The sequence below is a fragment of the Ixodes scapularis genome, unplaced genomic scaffold (genome assembly GCF_016920785.2).
Source record: "Ixodes scapularis isolate PalLabHiFi unplaced genomic scaffold, ASM1692078v2 PGA_scaffold8__174_contigs__length_109621045, whole genome shotgun sequence".
NCBI classification, from domain to species: Eukaryota; Metazoa; Arthropoda; class Arachnida; order Ixodida; family Ixodidae; genus Ixodes; species Ixodes scapularis.
The window spans coordinates 93,889,291-93,907,733 of NW_024609883.1; the positions used below are offsets into that span (position 1 = coordinate 93,889,291).

The window sequence follows — 18,443 nt, forward strand, 5'->3', positions numbered from 1 at the left end:
ATAGTTAAACATCCGATCTCACCCTTGTGACACTTACAATCAAGAGTGGTAGAACCTGTTAACATTCGTTTGCTGTACTGACGGCTAGCTCCACGTTAGTTCAGTGGGTATAGAGCTGTTCATGAAGGTTGGAGAGGTCTGGTCGGCTCCTGGATCTGGCGGATATTTTCAACGGCGACAAGTCATCGGAAGGCGAGAAGTGTGCTCCATTGCTGGTATAAGTAAATCCATTCATGCATAAATCTATTCCACCTTGGGAGTTTCCCCTAAGTTTTTCTATGTGCTTCATATCGCAAATTGCGTACAGTGTGTTAACAAGGGTACGGGAACGTCACGTGGTTTGGCTTAGCACATCATTTCTCGCTCTAGTAGAGCACTTTCTAAGTCGTGCACTCACGCCCTACTTCACACGAATAGGGAAAACATTTTTAGGTAAAAAAGCATAAAACCAAATTTATTTTATTCAAGTGGGATTTTTTTTTAAATACAAATTAGCATTATATGATTTCAGTCACTTTACCTTAAAATAATGATTTCTGCTTTTGAACTCGTGCACATTCGTCTAGTTGCCCATCAAAATGGCTTTTTCATTTAGTTTTAAAGAGCGTAAGGTGGTGGTATGGTCTCAAAAGAAAAGCAGCAAGCTCGTGTAAGACACAACGATTATACTGGCCAATGCAAGATCTACCTTAGATTTAAAACTCAGTCTGCATCTCGGTGACGGTCCATCTGTCCCTCTTTCTTTCTCTCCATCTCTTTCTGTCGGCATGTGTGCTTTTGTGAGGACGCATACTTTCTGTGTTTGTTTCCATCCTTCGCATTTCAATTTGCTTACATGGAATGCCGGAGAACTATGTGAATGAAGTGGAAGGGAGAAATACAGCTCCTTTTTAATTTGCTCAGCAGAATATATTTTGCTTATGTTCAGCATGATGTATGTTTTCATTGTTTTGCTATTTTTGATTAAATGCAAAATAAATGCGCATGAAAAGCATTAAGTCGCAAACAAACGATAGATAAAAATATATATTTGGTACTTTATTTTCATAAAACGTATGATATAAATCATCACAGTAAAACCGGATTACTTCTAATCCCGATTTAAATTCTGGATAAAACCACGATTGAAACCATTCAGATTTTTATTCACTAGTATGATTTGCACGACCTCGCGCAAAAATTTGAAGATCAAGCATAACCGCAAGTTCACAAAAACAACGAGTTTGGGGTGCTGGGCAGTTTCGAACGCACGCTGACTGCGTCGTGCGTTTCATGCACCTCGTGGCAACCAATCCAGTTAATACCAGTGAAGAGCAAACGTACGAGTCAACAAGAGTCCTCTTCAGTCTTTTTTATCTGGGATTCGTTGATCAGAAGTAACAACCTGTCCTTCAGCTCCTTACTTTGGTTACCACGGTTGGCCCTTTAAAGGAGCTGTGCAACAATTTCAGTGCTTTGATTAAATAATTTGAGAGTTGGCGTCTCAAGCTTTCTGAAGTAAAGAACAAAAAAACGCTTTTGCCTCCCTGTCCTCGTTTTTATTGTACAAAATTGACAAAGGTTAAGGTTTTCGGCAGCTCTCAACTCCTTCTCCATCTTCCAAGTCACGTGCGCTGTGACGTCAATGGGGGACTCGCGGGGTTTCTGTGAAGCTCTCTCTCTCTAGAGCCATAAGTGAGCAGCGAGAACTCACCCGCTCGAGACCACGTGACCACGTGCTTGCGCAGAGCGATAAACATGGCGAATGGAGGAAAGCCTCGTCCGGGCTCTGGCACTGCCCCCTACCCCTCCGGTTTCTGGCGACTGTTCGCGGCACTAGATAGAGCTGACGCTCTTGTTGACCTCCATGGAGAATAGAAGGGTAGGAGAGGGCATGACGTCGGCCGCGTAGCCTCCACAAGCCATGCTCCCTTGACGCCTCGCCTCTTTCTCATTTTCCTCCTTACTCTCCTCCCTTACCATGCCAACGTGACCACATCACGTGACCGTAGCTAGCCTTCGTCTTGCTATCGGCTACAAGAATACACCGCAGTCTAGCCTTCGATCTGATAAAACCTACCGGACGGAGCGCGCGCAAGCCTGCAAGGAGTCCTTCTACAAGCAACCATCCATCTCACACGTGACATGTCACGCGCACCAATCGCCAGAGAGATCTGCGGTCACGCTGGGCACAAAATCGTTTAAACTTTTTATGACTAGGCTTCACCAATATTGCAACGTGCCCCCTCCTAGTACTTCTAACCTCCTTGTTACCTCGGATAGATGGCGCCACTAAAACTCCAGATAATAAAAGTTTTGTCGATGATACCAGGTTTTTGATGCATTTATATTTATGTTGGAACAAGATTTATAGAAAAATTGCCTTTCATCGAAGAGGTATTCGCACAACTCGCTATCTTTATACAAGTCCCCCATTGACGTCACGCCGCGTGGTTCTCATGGCCGCCGCTCGCAGCTGCAGGTCGGGAAATATTCTAATTCTTGCCTCGCGATTACACGGCGGAATTGCAACATTGTGAAGGAAGGAGATGCAAATTCTTTCAACGTTAAAATCGTTGAACAGCTGCTTTAAAGAAAAGAAGGTGAGGCAGATATACTCAAATCCATACACAAACTACACGAACATCACGGTGGTGATGATATTTCGATGTTTCATGCGAAAGGTCTCGACATTTGAGCTCAACAAAATCTACTCGAGCGAGTTCCGTGCCCAGCGGTGGTCATTGATTTCTCGACCGACGTCTCATCGACATATTGTTTCGTATACAGCGACGTTCCAACGACAGTTCGTTTCATCGAAGAGTTCTCAGGATCGTTTCATCGACACACCTTGCGACGTTCCTTCCAAAGCGGCTGTCCGCGCACATCGCCTCTATCGCCGGCCTCCGGATGGGCCTATCTGGCCGAGTCCTTGCCAGTTGCGATGAGGGCTGATGTAAGCTCGGGCCGCCTCCATAGGTTCTAAACGCATGCCTCCAACTCACAGCTGCTCCGACTCGACTCCCCCCCCCCCCCCCCCCTCCCATTCACCCCTCCCACCACCCATGAGGCTGTAGCATGTTGAAGCTGCACTCCACAGGCGACGAGGCGCCACAGGCTAATCCGACTCGAAAGACAAACCATGTGCGGAAAGTGCCAGTCCCAGGCTATATAGCGTTGGAGCCTCCGCTGTGCTGTGACTACCGAATCGCTCCTTGTCGGCACTTATTAGTGTCATGATGGTGCACGGTGATTTTTGGCCAATATGTGCGTTCTCACTAATAGATCTCCGAAGATTCTGTCAGACTGCAGCCTACATTTCTCTGCACCGCGCGTCGTCAGTTGGTCATTGATATATATATATATATATAGATATATATATATATATATATATATATAGAGAGAGAGAGAGAGAGAGAGAGAGAGCAGAGATGGCAGCAATGACATTACTGTATGTGAATTACAGTAATTAAATTAAATTTTGGAGTAATGAGTAATGTAATGAATCAGTTCTCTTGCCTAGTAATTTAGCAATGCATTGAATTACTTTCAAGCATTAATTTCGAAAAAATTACTCATTACTTTTTTAATTAATTTTGTCCTAAATTAGAAAATTTGTTTGCAAGCTTTAAGAAAGAAGAGAGATATGATTTTGCCGGGTAAAATGCTGTGAAAGAGCAACAAAGGAAATAATCCTTTGATGCTCTTTCGGAGGGAAGGGAATGCGGAGGGAACGGCCAGAAGGCATGCATGGACAAAGAAAAAAAAAATGTCCGCCCTGCTACCATATTCAATGCCACCGCGCTGACGGTTTTTAGAGCGCAGCTCTTAGGCGCCCGTTTCCGGCTTGAGCGGCGTTGCCGTCGGCGTTACCACGCGGTGGATTATGGGTAAATTTCCCCGCTAAATTGAGCGAAAAAATTTCCCCGCTAAATTTAGCGGAAACATCTTTTTGCTAAATCTAGCGGGAAAATTTCCCCGCTAGATCTAGCGGAAAAATTTCCCCGCTAAATTTATTGGAAAAATTTCCCCGCTAAATCTAGCGGAAAAATTTTCCCGCTGAATCTAGCGGAAAAATTTCTCGGGGGGGGGGATCACGTGACCCCCCTCCCCGAGGTCACGTGACCCCCCTCCCCGAGGTCACGTGACCCCCCCCCTTCTCAGTACCCTGCCCTCCTAGCTCCTTCTCAAGAGCTGCGCTCTAATTCGGCATTACAGGGAGTTGTAAAGAGCTTCCGCTTCTCCTCTCTGTTTTAGGTCTAGACATATTTTTAATTTTGTCATTCACTGAGCTCTCCCCGTAGAGGGGAGTGATCGGCTCTCCAGCGTGCTGTGCGGGAAAGTCGAAGCACTAGGAGTTTTAGGGTGAAACAGTTCGCGCATACATACAAATACGTGGTAAGCTATACTCGTATACACGTCAAGAACCACAGTAAGAAAAAAAAAAGAGTCAGGGTACTCACGGAACCTTATTAATTTCCATCTTTATATGTTGAATTAAATTATATATATGTAGGTCTAGGTCCCCTAGTGAAACGTCGGCACGCCGTTTTGAGGTTTACCTGAAGCTTCCTCTTCGCATTCTTCTGCCAGCTTCGCTTCCCTCGGTGTTTCGCTAAGGGCATATCAGCTATATGTTATATTGTCAAGACGAGCACGCTTCAAACGCAAAACGCATTGTTTCTGCTCTCTACAACTAAATCTTGTAAGAACTACTTTGCGCAGAACCTAAGCAATGCGCAACACTTGCGTTTTCTTTTTCTTCTTGACGTGACAACGCGTATGCTTTATTTGCAACTCCAGATCCCGAAATGTGTTAATGTAGTATATAAATTGACCTTGATTAGCCTAAAACAGTATGCGAGACCACAGGATTAGTCGCGTCGCATCAGGATCCTGACGAAGTCCTACAACCCGGTTTCGGCAAGTTGCACTGGCCTCTTCCGAATTCCGACAGTGACGTCCTTGGCTTGGAGCAGTCTAAGGCGATAAAGAAATTCCAAAGGAACCTGGACAAAGATTTCAGAAGAGTTCTTAAAAAAGGTCTCTCCATCCAAAAAATAGCCGCCGCACGTCTTCACGCCCGCGCAATTTTACATGCCTTCAATCAACGTTACTAAAACACTCAGTTGGGCAACGTACCATTGAAACTTAGACCGCAAGGCGTCCATCGAAACCAAACTAAATACGATAACAGCGCCACCCTTTAGCGACGAGTCAAAACATGAAAGTTGCTTTACATAGCTGCAGCGAGATGGCGCCACCAGCCCTTGCGCGACTGTACTTGAACCTATACGTTTGGTGGCTAGCTTTTCTGTGTACTCTCGTCCCCAGCCACCTAATAGGCGTATCTAAAGCCCCTTGATAAAAGCGTTTTTACAAGTACCGCCAACCATTGTTGTGGAAGCGCGCGAGACACGTGCCATGAGCGGGTGCTCCGCTGCCATTTGCTTCCAAGGCCCCCTCATTTCAGTGCTGCGCCGCCATTTGCTTCCAAGGGCCGCTCGAGACATGGGCCTCGTGCACTCGCGCAATTGACGCTACTTGCAAGACAAACGCAAACACATCGAGGGGCTTTAGGCGTATCCGGTATGGGCGACGAAAAAATAATGCACCGTTTCAACCTGCAAATAGTAAAAAATAAAGGGGAGGTAAAACGAGAATGTGTGACGGTTACGCTTATATCCTAAATGCCTTCTATTGGCGTGGCAAAGGCAAAACAATGTTTTCGCCCATACTGGAAGTGACGTCAATTCAAGATGGCGGCGCACTTGCAGAAAAGGTCTATACGTGCAGCCGTGTATTTACCGGAGTAACCGGTGCGGGAGAAATGGCTGTGTTGTGATCGCTATAGGGAGTATTCACTGGACGCCATATTTGTGGGTGCTGTTTAGAGCGCATGCTCAGAACGAGCTCACATCAATAGGCTGCTAAGACCGGCACTTTCGATGGTGGGGAATGCACGTTGCAAAAGAACTGTGGAAGCTCGCCATCAGCACGCGCTCAGTATTCGCGCACACAGCTATGGCCGCCAGTGAATACTCCCTATTAGTTCAGTTCTCATGCACAGAACGGAGCCATTTTCTGAAAGGTGACTTTTATGGCAGTTTCCCAATTGAGTTCTCATGTAACGTTGCATTCAACATCACTAGTTGAGTACTAATTGAGCACTAGTAACGTTGTTTTCTTTGTGCCAAGTCCTTGCTTCTTGCAGAGAAATAGAAAGAGAAACGTAAAAGTCAGCGCTGTGTTTTTTCTTGCGTCCTACCCTTTTGCCTTCGTTTGTAACGTGCAGTTGCCGCAGACATGTGAGCGACGCGACGCGACCGACGCAATGACAACAGGCGGGACGGCGGGAAACTGAGCAACGTATGGATGGCGAGAAGGGCGGAGGTAGGAGAGCCCTAAGGAGACGGGTATCCTGACCCTGTTAGGTCACCGCTCGTTTATCGAGTGAGTTGCAATGCCGGAATTTCCATAAGCGTTTTATACACTCTATTCTACGATTCAACTGAACTTTTCTGGACACTTCCACGAGAAGGTCCTGGTACCTTCCACGAGGTTTTTTTTATAAAATTAATGACCCTCATTTTAGGCTGGAGACGCCCTTTAAGCCGAATTCACACTGCTCGTACATCGAGCAAAAGACACGCTGTTTTGTGCAGACAGAATGGCAAAATTATCTGCGGTTATGCCTCAAGCACGTTTGGGAGTGTTACCATCGTTGATTTGCATAGCCTACCTTCTTGGACGTTCCGTGGAATAAAAAGTTCTCGAAGAAATATCAAAATTCCATTTGATTTGCGTTTTATGATACCCAGGCGATTACGTTCTTCGGTAACATAACGATCTATTGTCGAGAAAAGCTAATATTGACAATTTCATGAATGTGACACATAAAATTCAAAGCAAAAAAAAAAATATATATATATATATATTTGTAGAGCTGTGGAATAAAAACTATAGGCGTCCGAAAGTTTAATCGATGTTTCATGACTATCATCGAAAATATTCCCATGGAGCATTGCAAGCTTTGTTATTGTTCATTTGGAAATTATCATTTTATTGCATGTGCCGAGGCGTTGATGTACAAGACAGTTGGGGATGTACGCTTGAAAACATGTCTCGGAACAATTTCTGTATGACCAGTTTGACAGTTTCGTCATACAAGGAAGAAACATGTATCAGGCGGTGTCTGCAATCTTTTCTATGATGTATTAGTGGTGCGACCGGGGATTTACGGAACCGTTGGACAAAATCAGTCAAGCCAGTCGACTCAACTACGCGCATTCTGAAGAAGTCCATCGGTGTATTACACTGCCCGGTTACGCACACAGGGAATGCCACTCATTGCTTTCTTTGAATCACTCCAGCCAATGAGAAGGGCGATCAGTATTTGGTACCAATGGCTGACGGAAGGGGCAGCGTCCATTTTTTTATTTGCCACGGGGGTCGCATGATTATTAGGGGGCCATGCTGCTCCAATACCTCATAGGCCTAAACTGAACGAACAAAACCGGCTGATTTCTCATTCGTCGGCCTCGAGGAACAATCACTAAATCTCCTGTTGCAATCCCTTTTTTTTTTGCGAGATATTTTACGTGCTGGGTTGGCATGAATTGGTTGGTTTATGCCGATGCAACTTCTTGGTTTAGATATTGAGTGGGTTCATTGATACAATGATGTTAATGGAAGTCCCAAAGATGGAGAAAATTCGCGTAAGAATAAATTGACTTCCCACTTAAAAACAGAGCGAAATTCGCGCAACCAGGCAACTGGTCGCCGCTCAAAAAATCCACTTGGTCCGATGTTCGGTCCCGTATCTTCTTTGAGACTAGCGGAGTGCTATATTTATTTTTTTAGTTGCAATATACTCTCAGGGCCCCTAGGAGCTTTAAAGGGGGTGTGGTTGGTTAGTGCGTCTACCAGTTCAGCTAACCAGGACATGACAATGAGTAGAGCAACCGAATGTCAACAGTTGCCACCAGTTCTCATCATTACCACCGGAAGGGTGAAATGAGACGTTAATGTTTGATATGATAATTTTAGGAAAAGTCTCCGACGGAGATAATAAGACTAAATGAACTTCCCCACTTAATCGGAGCGCCACTGGCGCCCTCCATGAGACTGAAGATCGCCGAAAAAGTGTTAAATTTCGTTCGCTAACTCATGGCCAGCTCCTGGTTATCTCAGAGCGCTCCGCTAGTCTAGGAGAGGTCCCGAGATCGAATCCCGGACCAGGCGGATTTTTTCTTAGCTGTCACCAGCCAGCTAGAAGGCGCATGTGGGGCTTGATCTTAGGGTGTGGGTCCATTTGTTGTTACCTCAAGTTTTATATGTGAGTGAACAAGCTTCGACTCATATCCGAGATTGTGAAGCTGGAAACGGGCTACAAGATGATCGCTTTTAAGGCGTGAAAAGGTTTTTAACGAACCCATCTAATCCTATAAACCTGTTCGACCGTCCGTGCATTCACCGCTAAATTTAACGAGAAAATTGAGGTCACTTGACCTGGCAACGTGTGACATTAGATCAAGGAACACCGTGGCGCCACGTCATGTGGCCCCTGGCCATATAAAGTGAAAACCCCTCTAAATTTAGCGGGCAAATTGAAGTCACGTGACTTGGTATCCTATAAGATTAGGCCACGTCAAGTCCTGGTGTCACGGAATACCACGACGACACTTAACGTCATATCACGTGACGTCAATTTCTCGCAAAATTGAGCGAGTAAACGAATACACAGTTTTTCTCCGTTCCCCGAAACGAGTGTTTTACGCCTTCTAAACAAATTTCAAACCATCACTTTCTACATAATGCATTCCATGCATCTTAGGACCTTGAAGATGAAGGTCTTCGGTAACTATTTTACGCACCCGAGTGTTTTGGCTACGGTAGAATTCGACGCTTCGGACCACGTGAAGCAGGGCAATCTTGATGGCTTCCAGGGCGAACCGGTCGCCGATGCAGTTCCTAGGACCAGCCCCGAACGGTAGGTAGGTATACGGACGAATTGACTCGATATTCTCGCCGATGAATCTGTCGTGAGAAAGAAAACGCAACAGGCAAACAAGAGTAAAGTGGCATGCACTAAGGGACAATGTTAGCGCGAACACGACATTTGCCTCTTGCGATCTCTTACGACGAGAGAATACGAGAGAGCCTAGATTGAAGAGAGGGCTCGTCTCAAACCGTGGGAAGCATTTGCAATTTAATGGCGGATGCCTCCTGCGGCGGAGATCAGTAGAGGTGCGCATGCGCAGCGTTTTCAGGTGGCGAGGAGGAAAGCAGGCGGAAAGGTGAAGACGTTCGCAGTAGATGGACGCTTTCGGCACCTCCTCGCAGCTCGTATTGCAAATGGGGATTATAGACCGCGTGACTTCGATCGAGCAGTTGGAAACCCTGTAACACAGGCTCTCAAGAGAACGCATGAATGGTTGGATGGATGGATGGATGGTGGCTATTCCCTTTGAATCGGGCGGTGACTTGCGCCACCTAGCCAAGTAGTGTTTTTAGTTCAACATTGAATTTTGACTACGTCAGTATAATCTAATTTAATCACTACGAAACTTGCATTAGTGTAGTTTGAGTTTCACATTGCGTTTCACATAACTTGAAAGGGGTTAGCCAACAGGTTTTGTGTGAAGGTGGTGCTTTCTGCACCCGACAGCTCCCTATTGAAAATTCTCATTTGTATGAGAAATTTCTGTGTCCAATAAACACATATGAATCATACGAGATATATAAGAACATATAAGAACCGTATAAGAACCATATAAGAGCTATATAAGAACTATATAAGATATATGAGAACATACAAGCACCATATAAGAAACCAGTGGGAAGTTTCTTATACGTTTCTTATGGGGTTCTTATACATCTTATATAATTCTTATATAGTTCTCATAAAATTCTTATATGGTTCTTATATGTTCTTATATGTTCTTATATATCTTGTATGATTGATATGTGTTTATTGGACACAAGAAATTTCTCATACAAATGATTTTTTTTACTAGGGAGGCTGTGCCCTGAAATCAGCTCTCAACACGACAAACAGGAAGAATGCGGTGTCAAGCATGTTAACAAGTTTGTGAACTGCCTCGAAGGCGTAGTGTACGAGATTCCTTTCTCGTAGGGCAAGGTGCACGTAGGCCCGAATGGCCGTTGTGTGAACGTGAGATTGAGAAAACACGCACTGTCTCTAAAGTCATCACCGGCGGGACATCTCGCTTTACACGAAAAAGATTGCAAGTGAACCCCTCTATTCCATTAAACAAATGTCCCAAGGCAATTCAGCGAATAAAGAACAAAATAAATGTGTGCGGTGCAAGGCATAGCAGCTAGAGGAGCATAATAACCGGCTGACATAATACGTTCTGTGTTAAAGATTATCTGCGCGTTTGGTCAAGAGCTTATGTTGTAGCACTCGTCTCCTTTTTTATGTAAATCCAAGCCACTTCGCTCGTAGCACGCTCCATTAATTTTTCCACATGCGGAGCTTCAAAAATAGCACTCCGGTGGCCCCACTCAATCTTTTCTAGTTCACTTTACCTCGGTGTTACAGCGGTATACCAGTGGCGCTTTTTGGCGCCTCCTATGAGGTGACCCTGGAACTGCATTTCACTAGAGCGAGGATTTTGTGGTATTTGCGAGATGAAATGTATGCATATCTAAAAAGAAATGGTCGCTCACAACATTGCCAAAAGATTTTCCAAATAAAAAGAAATGAGGCGCGAAAAAAAAAAACAGAAAAAGAAATATGCCAAGATACCAAGAGTTTCACGGCTCCCCGATAGATTGCACCAGTGTGTTCTGTCGTCGTAAGACATTTTAAGGGTTTCCAAGACATACGGTCGTAAGCGGTCACAAAGTGCGTGAACCGTCCTGAATGTTTCTTGCCTTTCTGGTTTGAAAGCGAAGGGATCGGGGAAGTACTCCGGGTCATGGTGCATCGAGTAGATGGGAATCGCGATGATGCACCCTTTGGGAACCCTGATGCCTGTGTCGCCGAGAACGTAGTCTTCCGCAGCTAATCGTTCGAGTCTGCAGAAGAAGAAAAAAGAAACACAAGAACACTACTGCCAACGTCACCAACTGTCGGAGAGGGTCCTTCGATGGTCGCTTTCACAGCCGCGGGAACCGTAGCTGCAGATTTATGCCGCGGTTGCAGCGCTAGTACATCCTACAGAAGACAGTTTGCGGACACTGTCTGACGAGTGTATCCTCCCTCTGAGACGGCCCTATGCGAAACGCAAGTTCTTCTGCTTCTTTTAGTAGGGGTTGTGGTGACGTCAGAGCGCCGAGGTCTGATTGGCTCTGATTGGAAGGATAGTGGGTAGACCTCAAAGCAAGCTGCCTGGACGTCTACCCACTATGTTTCCACCAGAGCCAATCAAAGGTCGGCGTCTCTCTGACGTCATCACAACCCCTGCAAGAGAAGCGGACGAACTTGCACTCCGCATTACATTGGTCTTAGAAAAACCGTCTGCAGACATGTTGCAAGTATAGGCTTGTATGAAGCAAGGATGATTCGCACATGTTCGAGGAATATCCGCTGATAACTCTATCATCGTATCCGCAGCGAACGGATTGTCTTTTTTAGACGTGAGAGTGATCGTGACGAAGCACTTTTGGCTTTGCTCGATTGGCTTTCTAAAAAATCATAGCGTCGTGGAAGTGTGTATAGACCGCCCGACTTTGTTAATGGTTTTTTTTTTATAAGCTTCATGACGCGCTCTCTTTCATCTTCAACCAATCCCGAAACGCATCATGCATTCTCTTAGGCGACTTCAATTGTCCTGACATCATTTGCAATACTCTTTCGTCCTCGAATCATATTTCAGGAGAACTCATAGACACATGTCTTACATTTAATCTATCGCAGCTGATTACTCAACCTACCAGATCAACCCAAAGAACAAGTCATATTTTAGATCTATGCCTCACTACTGACACTACACTTGTTAAAAATATAACATACCACCCACCCATTAGTGACCATGACGTAATTCATTTCAACATTGAATTTGAAACTCAGCGGAAATCACCACATTTTAAAACCATTAAAGACTAGAATAAAACTAATTACTCCGCAATTAACAATGAGCTTGAAATATTTTTCCGATAGTTTTCAGCATGGCTGTATGAGCAGGACAGTCGATGAAAACTGGATTCTCTTCAGAAATAAACTTGCACACCTTGCCAACACTTACATCCCATCAATAAACATAACTCGTGACAAATCAAATACCTGGTTGAAAAAACGCTTAACCAAATAAACAGAAAAAAGAAAAGACTATTCAGCCGTGCCAAACCACTGACTACCGATCTCGCTTGGAAACAGTACAATGATATTGCTAAAATTTATAAGAAATCTATTACAGAGGCGAAGGCAAAATTCTTTAACAATGACTTAGTAAACATTCTTCGCAACAAACCTAAAAAGTTCTGGGAGGTAATTAATCCAAAAACGTCTAGACCTGTACAACTAATGAGCGATGATCGGTTGCCATTATCGGATAAAGAAAGCGCCAACTGTCTTAACGACTATTTCACCTCAGTCTTCACCACAGATGACCACAGTAACATGCCTCATCTTAACAACGCATATCACACTCCCATGGCTGCCATTGAAATAACGTATGCAGGTATCATGAGCTCTATAGAAAGGTTACAGTTGTCGTCGAGTTCTGGGGTCGACAAAATTAATTCCAAATTACTGAAAAACACTAAATTACACTCAGCTCGTTTTTTGTTAATTATCTTCCAACAATCTTTGTCTTGCGGCGAGCTTCCTACAGATTGGAAAATTGGCAGAGTGGTCCCCATACACAAATTGGGGGTTCGAGCTTCACCATCAAATTATCGTCCTATATCTCTAACCAGTGTCCCCTGCAAGCTACTTGAGCACATAATATATTCAGATGTCATGAAGCATTTCGAAAATAACCTCATCCTCTTTCCAAACCAACACGGGTTCAGACAATCATATTCTTGCGAAACGCTACTTGTACACCTTGTTCATGAAATACACAGTAACATCGATAATAACATACAGACAGACGCCATATTCATTGATTTTTCTAAAGCATTCGATAAGGTATCCCACAGTTTACTCATGCTCAAGATAAACCAACTTCACAGTCATCCACTCCTAACATCATGGATAGGACAATTTTTAACCAATCGTACTCAGCATACTGTGATTAACAACCAGTCGTCAGCTTATTCTCCTGTACATATCATCCGGAGTCCCCCAGGGCAGTGTTCTCGGACCTCTGCTTTTTTTAACATTTGTAAATGACCTACCACATCGCATAACATCCTGTATTCGACTTTTTGCTGATGACTGCGTAATTTACCGATCTGTATCTAACCTGAACGATGACATAACCCTACAAGCTGACCTTAACCTAATAGCCGACTGGTGTAAACAGTGGAAAATGGCAATTAACGTTTCTAAAACAAATCTCGTTTCCTTCACGCGTGCTCATTGTCCACTATGTGCAGTCAGGTAATTACCAAGTGTCCATCTTACAAATATCTGGGTGTTCCCTTATCTGACGATCTCTCATGGAACACGCAATAACACACGTCCTGTCTAATGCTAACCGCTCTCTTGGCTATCTTCGACGGAATCTGAAACTAGCACCATCATCAGTTAAACAACTAGCCTACACTACACTCGTAAGATCGCAACTTGAATACGCGTCATCCATCTGGTCCCCTTGGCAACATTCATTGATAACAAACATAGAGGCACTTCAAAATCGCGCAATCAGATTCATTTTTTCAGATTACTCACGAGACACCAGCATCACTTCTTTACGAATGAAAGCTAACCTTGATCTCCTCTCAACCAGAAGAAAATTATCACGCCTGTCTCTTTTTCACAAGATTTGCTATCATAACCATGACATCAGAACTTCACTATTATCCCCAGCCACTCGCATATTTCCTCGCATTGATAACGTCTGTAAAGTTCGTCCAATTTTCGCCTCGTCAGTTTCGTTTTTAACTCCACCTTGCCATTCACAATAACGGACTGGAATAGCCTGCCTAACAGTATCGTGACCCAGACAGATTATAATACATTCATATCCCAACTGACCATCCATCTGCATTTGCACTAATAGCAAAGTCAACTCGTGTTCATAGAAATGTTTTGTTTGGGTATTTTTCTGTTTCATCAGCTGTTTTTCCCTAAAAATGTTTTAAGTGTTTTTTTTTTCCTGTTTTTGCTGCTTTATATCACAATGTTTTCCAGCATGTAACCCACTTTTTGTTTGTTCCTTTATATATTGTTTCTTCAGCAGTTACTCCCACCTTGTGTAATGCCAGCAATGGCCTTCAAGGTTTAATAAATGATGATGATGACATATATATATATAACATGCGTGTTAATTTTTCTGCACATTATAAAAGCAGCTAACCCCGGCGGACAATTGAAGGATCCGAGCGAATGACGAAACTCGGAATAGGATTAAATCTCAAAATGAAATGTGCGGAGGAAAGATGAGCGAGTAAAAAAAAAAAAAGAAAAACAGCAACAAATCATGTCTACTGTTTATGCAAACGTGGCACTTTCTTTTTTTTTTTTTTTTTTTTTGTCGTTTCCTGAGTTTTGCTATTCACTCTCATCCTTCACGATTGGCGGTCTTTATGTTCTGCAGAAAAGCAACCACGCGGACTTGTTTTTTAGAATGTAGTTAAAGGCCCATTCACGGAGCATTGTTTGCTTAAGTCTTCTTAGGTTACACCATGAATCACCAGGACATCTGTGCTACGTTTGCCGATAAACTTCCGAAACAAAAACAAAACATGCATCGTTAGAAAACGGAAATATGTGAATGGGCCTTGGTGTCCCAAACGATTCAGGACATTACTACGCTTAGAGGGAAAGTGAAGTCGTTGGCTAAAGCCCGAATGGGGAATTCTCCAAGATCAAATCGTCCTCACCTGGTTGCAGGTGGCAGCATCCGGAGAGTCTCCGAAACCACCCCACGAACGTACTTGAGCTTTGCAACCACGTCCATTGTTAACTCTTCTCCCTGGGAAGCAACAACAAAAAAATTGTCCTATTTATTGTACCTCTTAACTTAAGTAAGACGCAACCGTTCGCTTTTAAAAACTGCCCGGATGTGAAAAATCAAGGTTAGAAAAAAAAAACTTTTAAGAAAACACATGCTTTCACGTTTCTCGGCTTAATCACAGAAAAAAGCGCAAAACATTTCTGTCGTTAGGTAAACCGACCTAATTCTTAAAAGCTACAGCTTAAAAGAAAATGAGGCTGAATTTTTTTGTATTTAAATATTTACTTACCCTAAACGCACAAACAGTAGAATAATTTGAGGAAAAAAAAAACAAGCAACACACATAAAAAAATATGCAATTCATGCATACAACGAATATTTCAACGCATATCGACTTTTTCGGCAGCAATTAAATATATATTAAAAATTACTATCAGAATTATAGCTTTCATCAAACAGAAGAATATGGAAATTCAACTTAATCTATGGATTAAGTTGAATTGCCATATTCGTCTTCTGTTTTGTGCACATATTTTTATAGTACCTGTTTAATATATATCGTTATATTTGATATGCGAATATTCGTCACGTTCACGGCTACAAAAAAAAAGTAGACATATGATCACTAATGGATGCAATTTCCTTGGAAAGGCTGTTCCAATGCGAAAAGGCGAGAAGACGCGAATTTGTGTACATGTTAGTTTGCGCGTGTACGTGTTTAGTTTTAAGATGGTGATCTAAACGCTGTGTCTGAATGCCGTGTTGGTTGAAAGAAAAAAAAAATCCATGATTCCAACAAAAGAACCTTTAAATTATCTTGTAACCCTGCACAAACATAAACTCTGACCACTTGGGCCAATACCACTCAGAAGACGAGGTCTGTGTATTAGGTTGTCATTCGTGGACCCCTGCCGTTATAAATTAGTATCATTTTACCTAGTTTTCGATCATCAGGTACCTCTTTTCCCATAATTATTTGATTAATCACATTCCACAACTTCAATCCGCTTGTTTTTCCTAGTATACTTGTGTCGTCTGCGCTTGTCGCTGCACCCGCTCAAGACCAGTGTTGCACACGTTTTTTTAAAAAAAAGGAACCGAAAGCTCGTTCCTCGTTCCTTCTGATTTTTAGAACGCGTTCCCGTTACAAGCTCCATCTGTGAGAAAGGAACTCGCTCCCGTTACAGTGACAAAAATGGAACATATAATTACCTATACGTTACATTTGTATTTTACTGATTACCACATTTAGTTAGATTAAGTAAAGTTTTCTTTTTCTCATCTATCCCATCAAATGGGAACATGCGATTTTGTATGCCGTGATGAAAGGGTACCCAAGAGAAGAAAACAAGCGGAAGCAGGGTTTGTTTTGTTGATATATTCAACTTTACAAATCTCAGCTTTTAACCATTTTCATGTCTGTGGAGGACGATTCACACGAGCCAACTCAGCCAAGTGTACTGTTCCCCATATTGCATGAGCGTTTAACAACAACCTCACACGCTTCAATCTAACGAAGTCCCTTGTTTGAACTTGACAACAGTTGCTTCTCGGTGTTGCTGTCCGCAAGAGAAGCAAGTTAAGAAGAGGGTAGTGCATTGGGAAAGTCAGCCTTGAAAACTACAAGCCCTTCTTCGTGAAGGTTGGATTGTTTGTGAAGTTTGAAGGAGGGGGGATAAGGGGAGAAGGAACAAAGTTTTGTTTTTGTGTATCTTTCGAGTGACCAACTGTAGGTCTTTTTGTAGAAGTTCAGTGATGGCTGTAGTCGGTGATGGCTGTAGTTGGCCTTAGCTTTCTGGGTGCATGAAGATGCGTTGAAGCAAAAAAACAAAGCTGAGTTTGAAAAGTCTCGCTTTCTTTATCTTTTCCTTCGACTAAAAGTTTTGTACCACAGTCTCCCCCCCAATTAAAAAAAAAAAAAGAGGAATCAATGTTTACTGGCTTTCCCGCACGTGAGTGTTACCAAACAAGGACCACACTAAATAAAACCTAAGAAGAGTAACCAAACAGTTAACGAGATCCCGCTCTCTGTAAATATATTGTTTTTAATACTTTTAGAATTTCCCTCTTAGAAATAAAATAAAAATTACCTCGCAGGACGAAAAAAAGGAACGCCGTTCTTGTTTCCGTCCTAGTAAAAAGGGAATGAGTTCCCGTTCCAGTTCCACCGATGCAAGATGTAACGGCGGCGTTCCTTCGTTCCTCCTAAAAGGTACGATTTCCAGGAACGCCGTTCCTTACAACACTGCTGGAACCTTACTTTCTGCCTTATCCCATTCCCTTGTGGTCGTCTCCATTGTGATACAAATCTGCACCTCCTCTACACTGCCGCTGTCAGTGCTATCCACTGTCCACCTCTGCTGTTGCTGATGATGATTGTTACCAAAGTTGCCTGACTGAGTTTTGAAAAAGGTCTATTGAGGGTGCATACCCAAAACCGCCTAAAAGACATTTGGTCCACGCCTTTCCTCCTAAACGTCACCAATAGTTGATTCATGCAGCACCGTTTAGCTCGCGTCAGTGTCGTCGCCAGCTGGTCTTGCAGCGTCTGCCAACGAGCGAAATGCTGACACGCGAGGACGATAAGACGCGTGCGTCTACCGCTTTCTTCCTTACTCTCGTGAAGCCTCAGCGCGATTGCCACTTAGGGCGGGTGTGTGATCCAATAATTCAGTAGTGTTGACGAGTGGGCTGGTTGGTCATTCATATTAGCGGAAAACAAACAGCGCTGTGTGTGTCTACCGCCTTCTACTCTGTCCTTGTCCTTGCGCTGTTTGTTTTCCGCTAAGATCCAATAATGATGACGGATGTGCATGTCTTGCATTTAATGACTGCCAAACCCGCCTCCCCGATTTCCTTACGTGTTTCTCGAAGCATTCGTCCGCCTCTTTCCTCAGCTTTGCTTGGGCTTCGGGGTGCAGGGCGAGCATGTAGATGGCATGTGCCAGCAACGTCGCAGACGTGTCGCGGCCAGCGAGAAAGAACATGATGCACTGGGCAAGCGCCTCGCTTTTCGTCAAGGCTGAAACGTGGGAAAAGGCGCCAGCACTTAATTCCCCAATCACTGTGCTTGTCGTCCCGTAAATACTATACACAATAAAAACAAAACACGTAATTTCGTTTTGTAGAACATGGAGAATTAGTGAAATACGGCGAACACTAGAAGGGGCCTAGCAAACGACAGAGCTCGGGATACGATATTAGATCTAAAAATGCATTTTGTGCCGGGACAGTACACCCTTTGAAAAGTCCATAAAGCATCAATGGCAGTCGCCATTTCTTGGGAAAGAAGCACCTAATTTGATTCGAGCCCTCGCCGAATGCTGACGCGGCACCCGTGTCTAATACATGATCATATTAGGGGAACAAACGCCAGTGGAAGATTCGGATAACTGGCGCAGCAACTATTGGGTGGCGCGCACTTTTGAA

General features: G+C 43.7%; 1 protein-coding gene across 1 annotated transcript in view; it reads right to left on the reverse strand.

Annotated features, from left to right (window-relative positions):
- Positions 1-4,886: 4,886 nt before the first annotated feature.
- LOC8034256 (cytochrome P450 3A24) overlaps positions 4,887-18,443 on the reverse strand; it is a 32,405-nt gene continuing 18,848 nt past the window's right edge. The window contains exons 10-14 of the mRNA XM_029995336.4: positions 17,876-18,036; positions 14,941-15,032; positions 10,882-11,025; positions 8,856-9,018; positions 4,887-4,988 (exon numbers count right to left, since the gene is read on the reverse strand). Coding sequence (XP_029851196.2) covers positions 4,887-4,988; positions 8,856-9,018; positions 10,882-11,025; positions 14,941-15,032; positions 17,876-18,036 — 662 coding nt within the window. The remainder of the gene's footprint in view (positions 4,989-8,855; positions 9,019-10,881; positions 11,026-14,940; positions 15,033-17,875; positions 18,037-18,443) is intronic.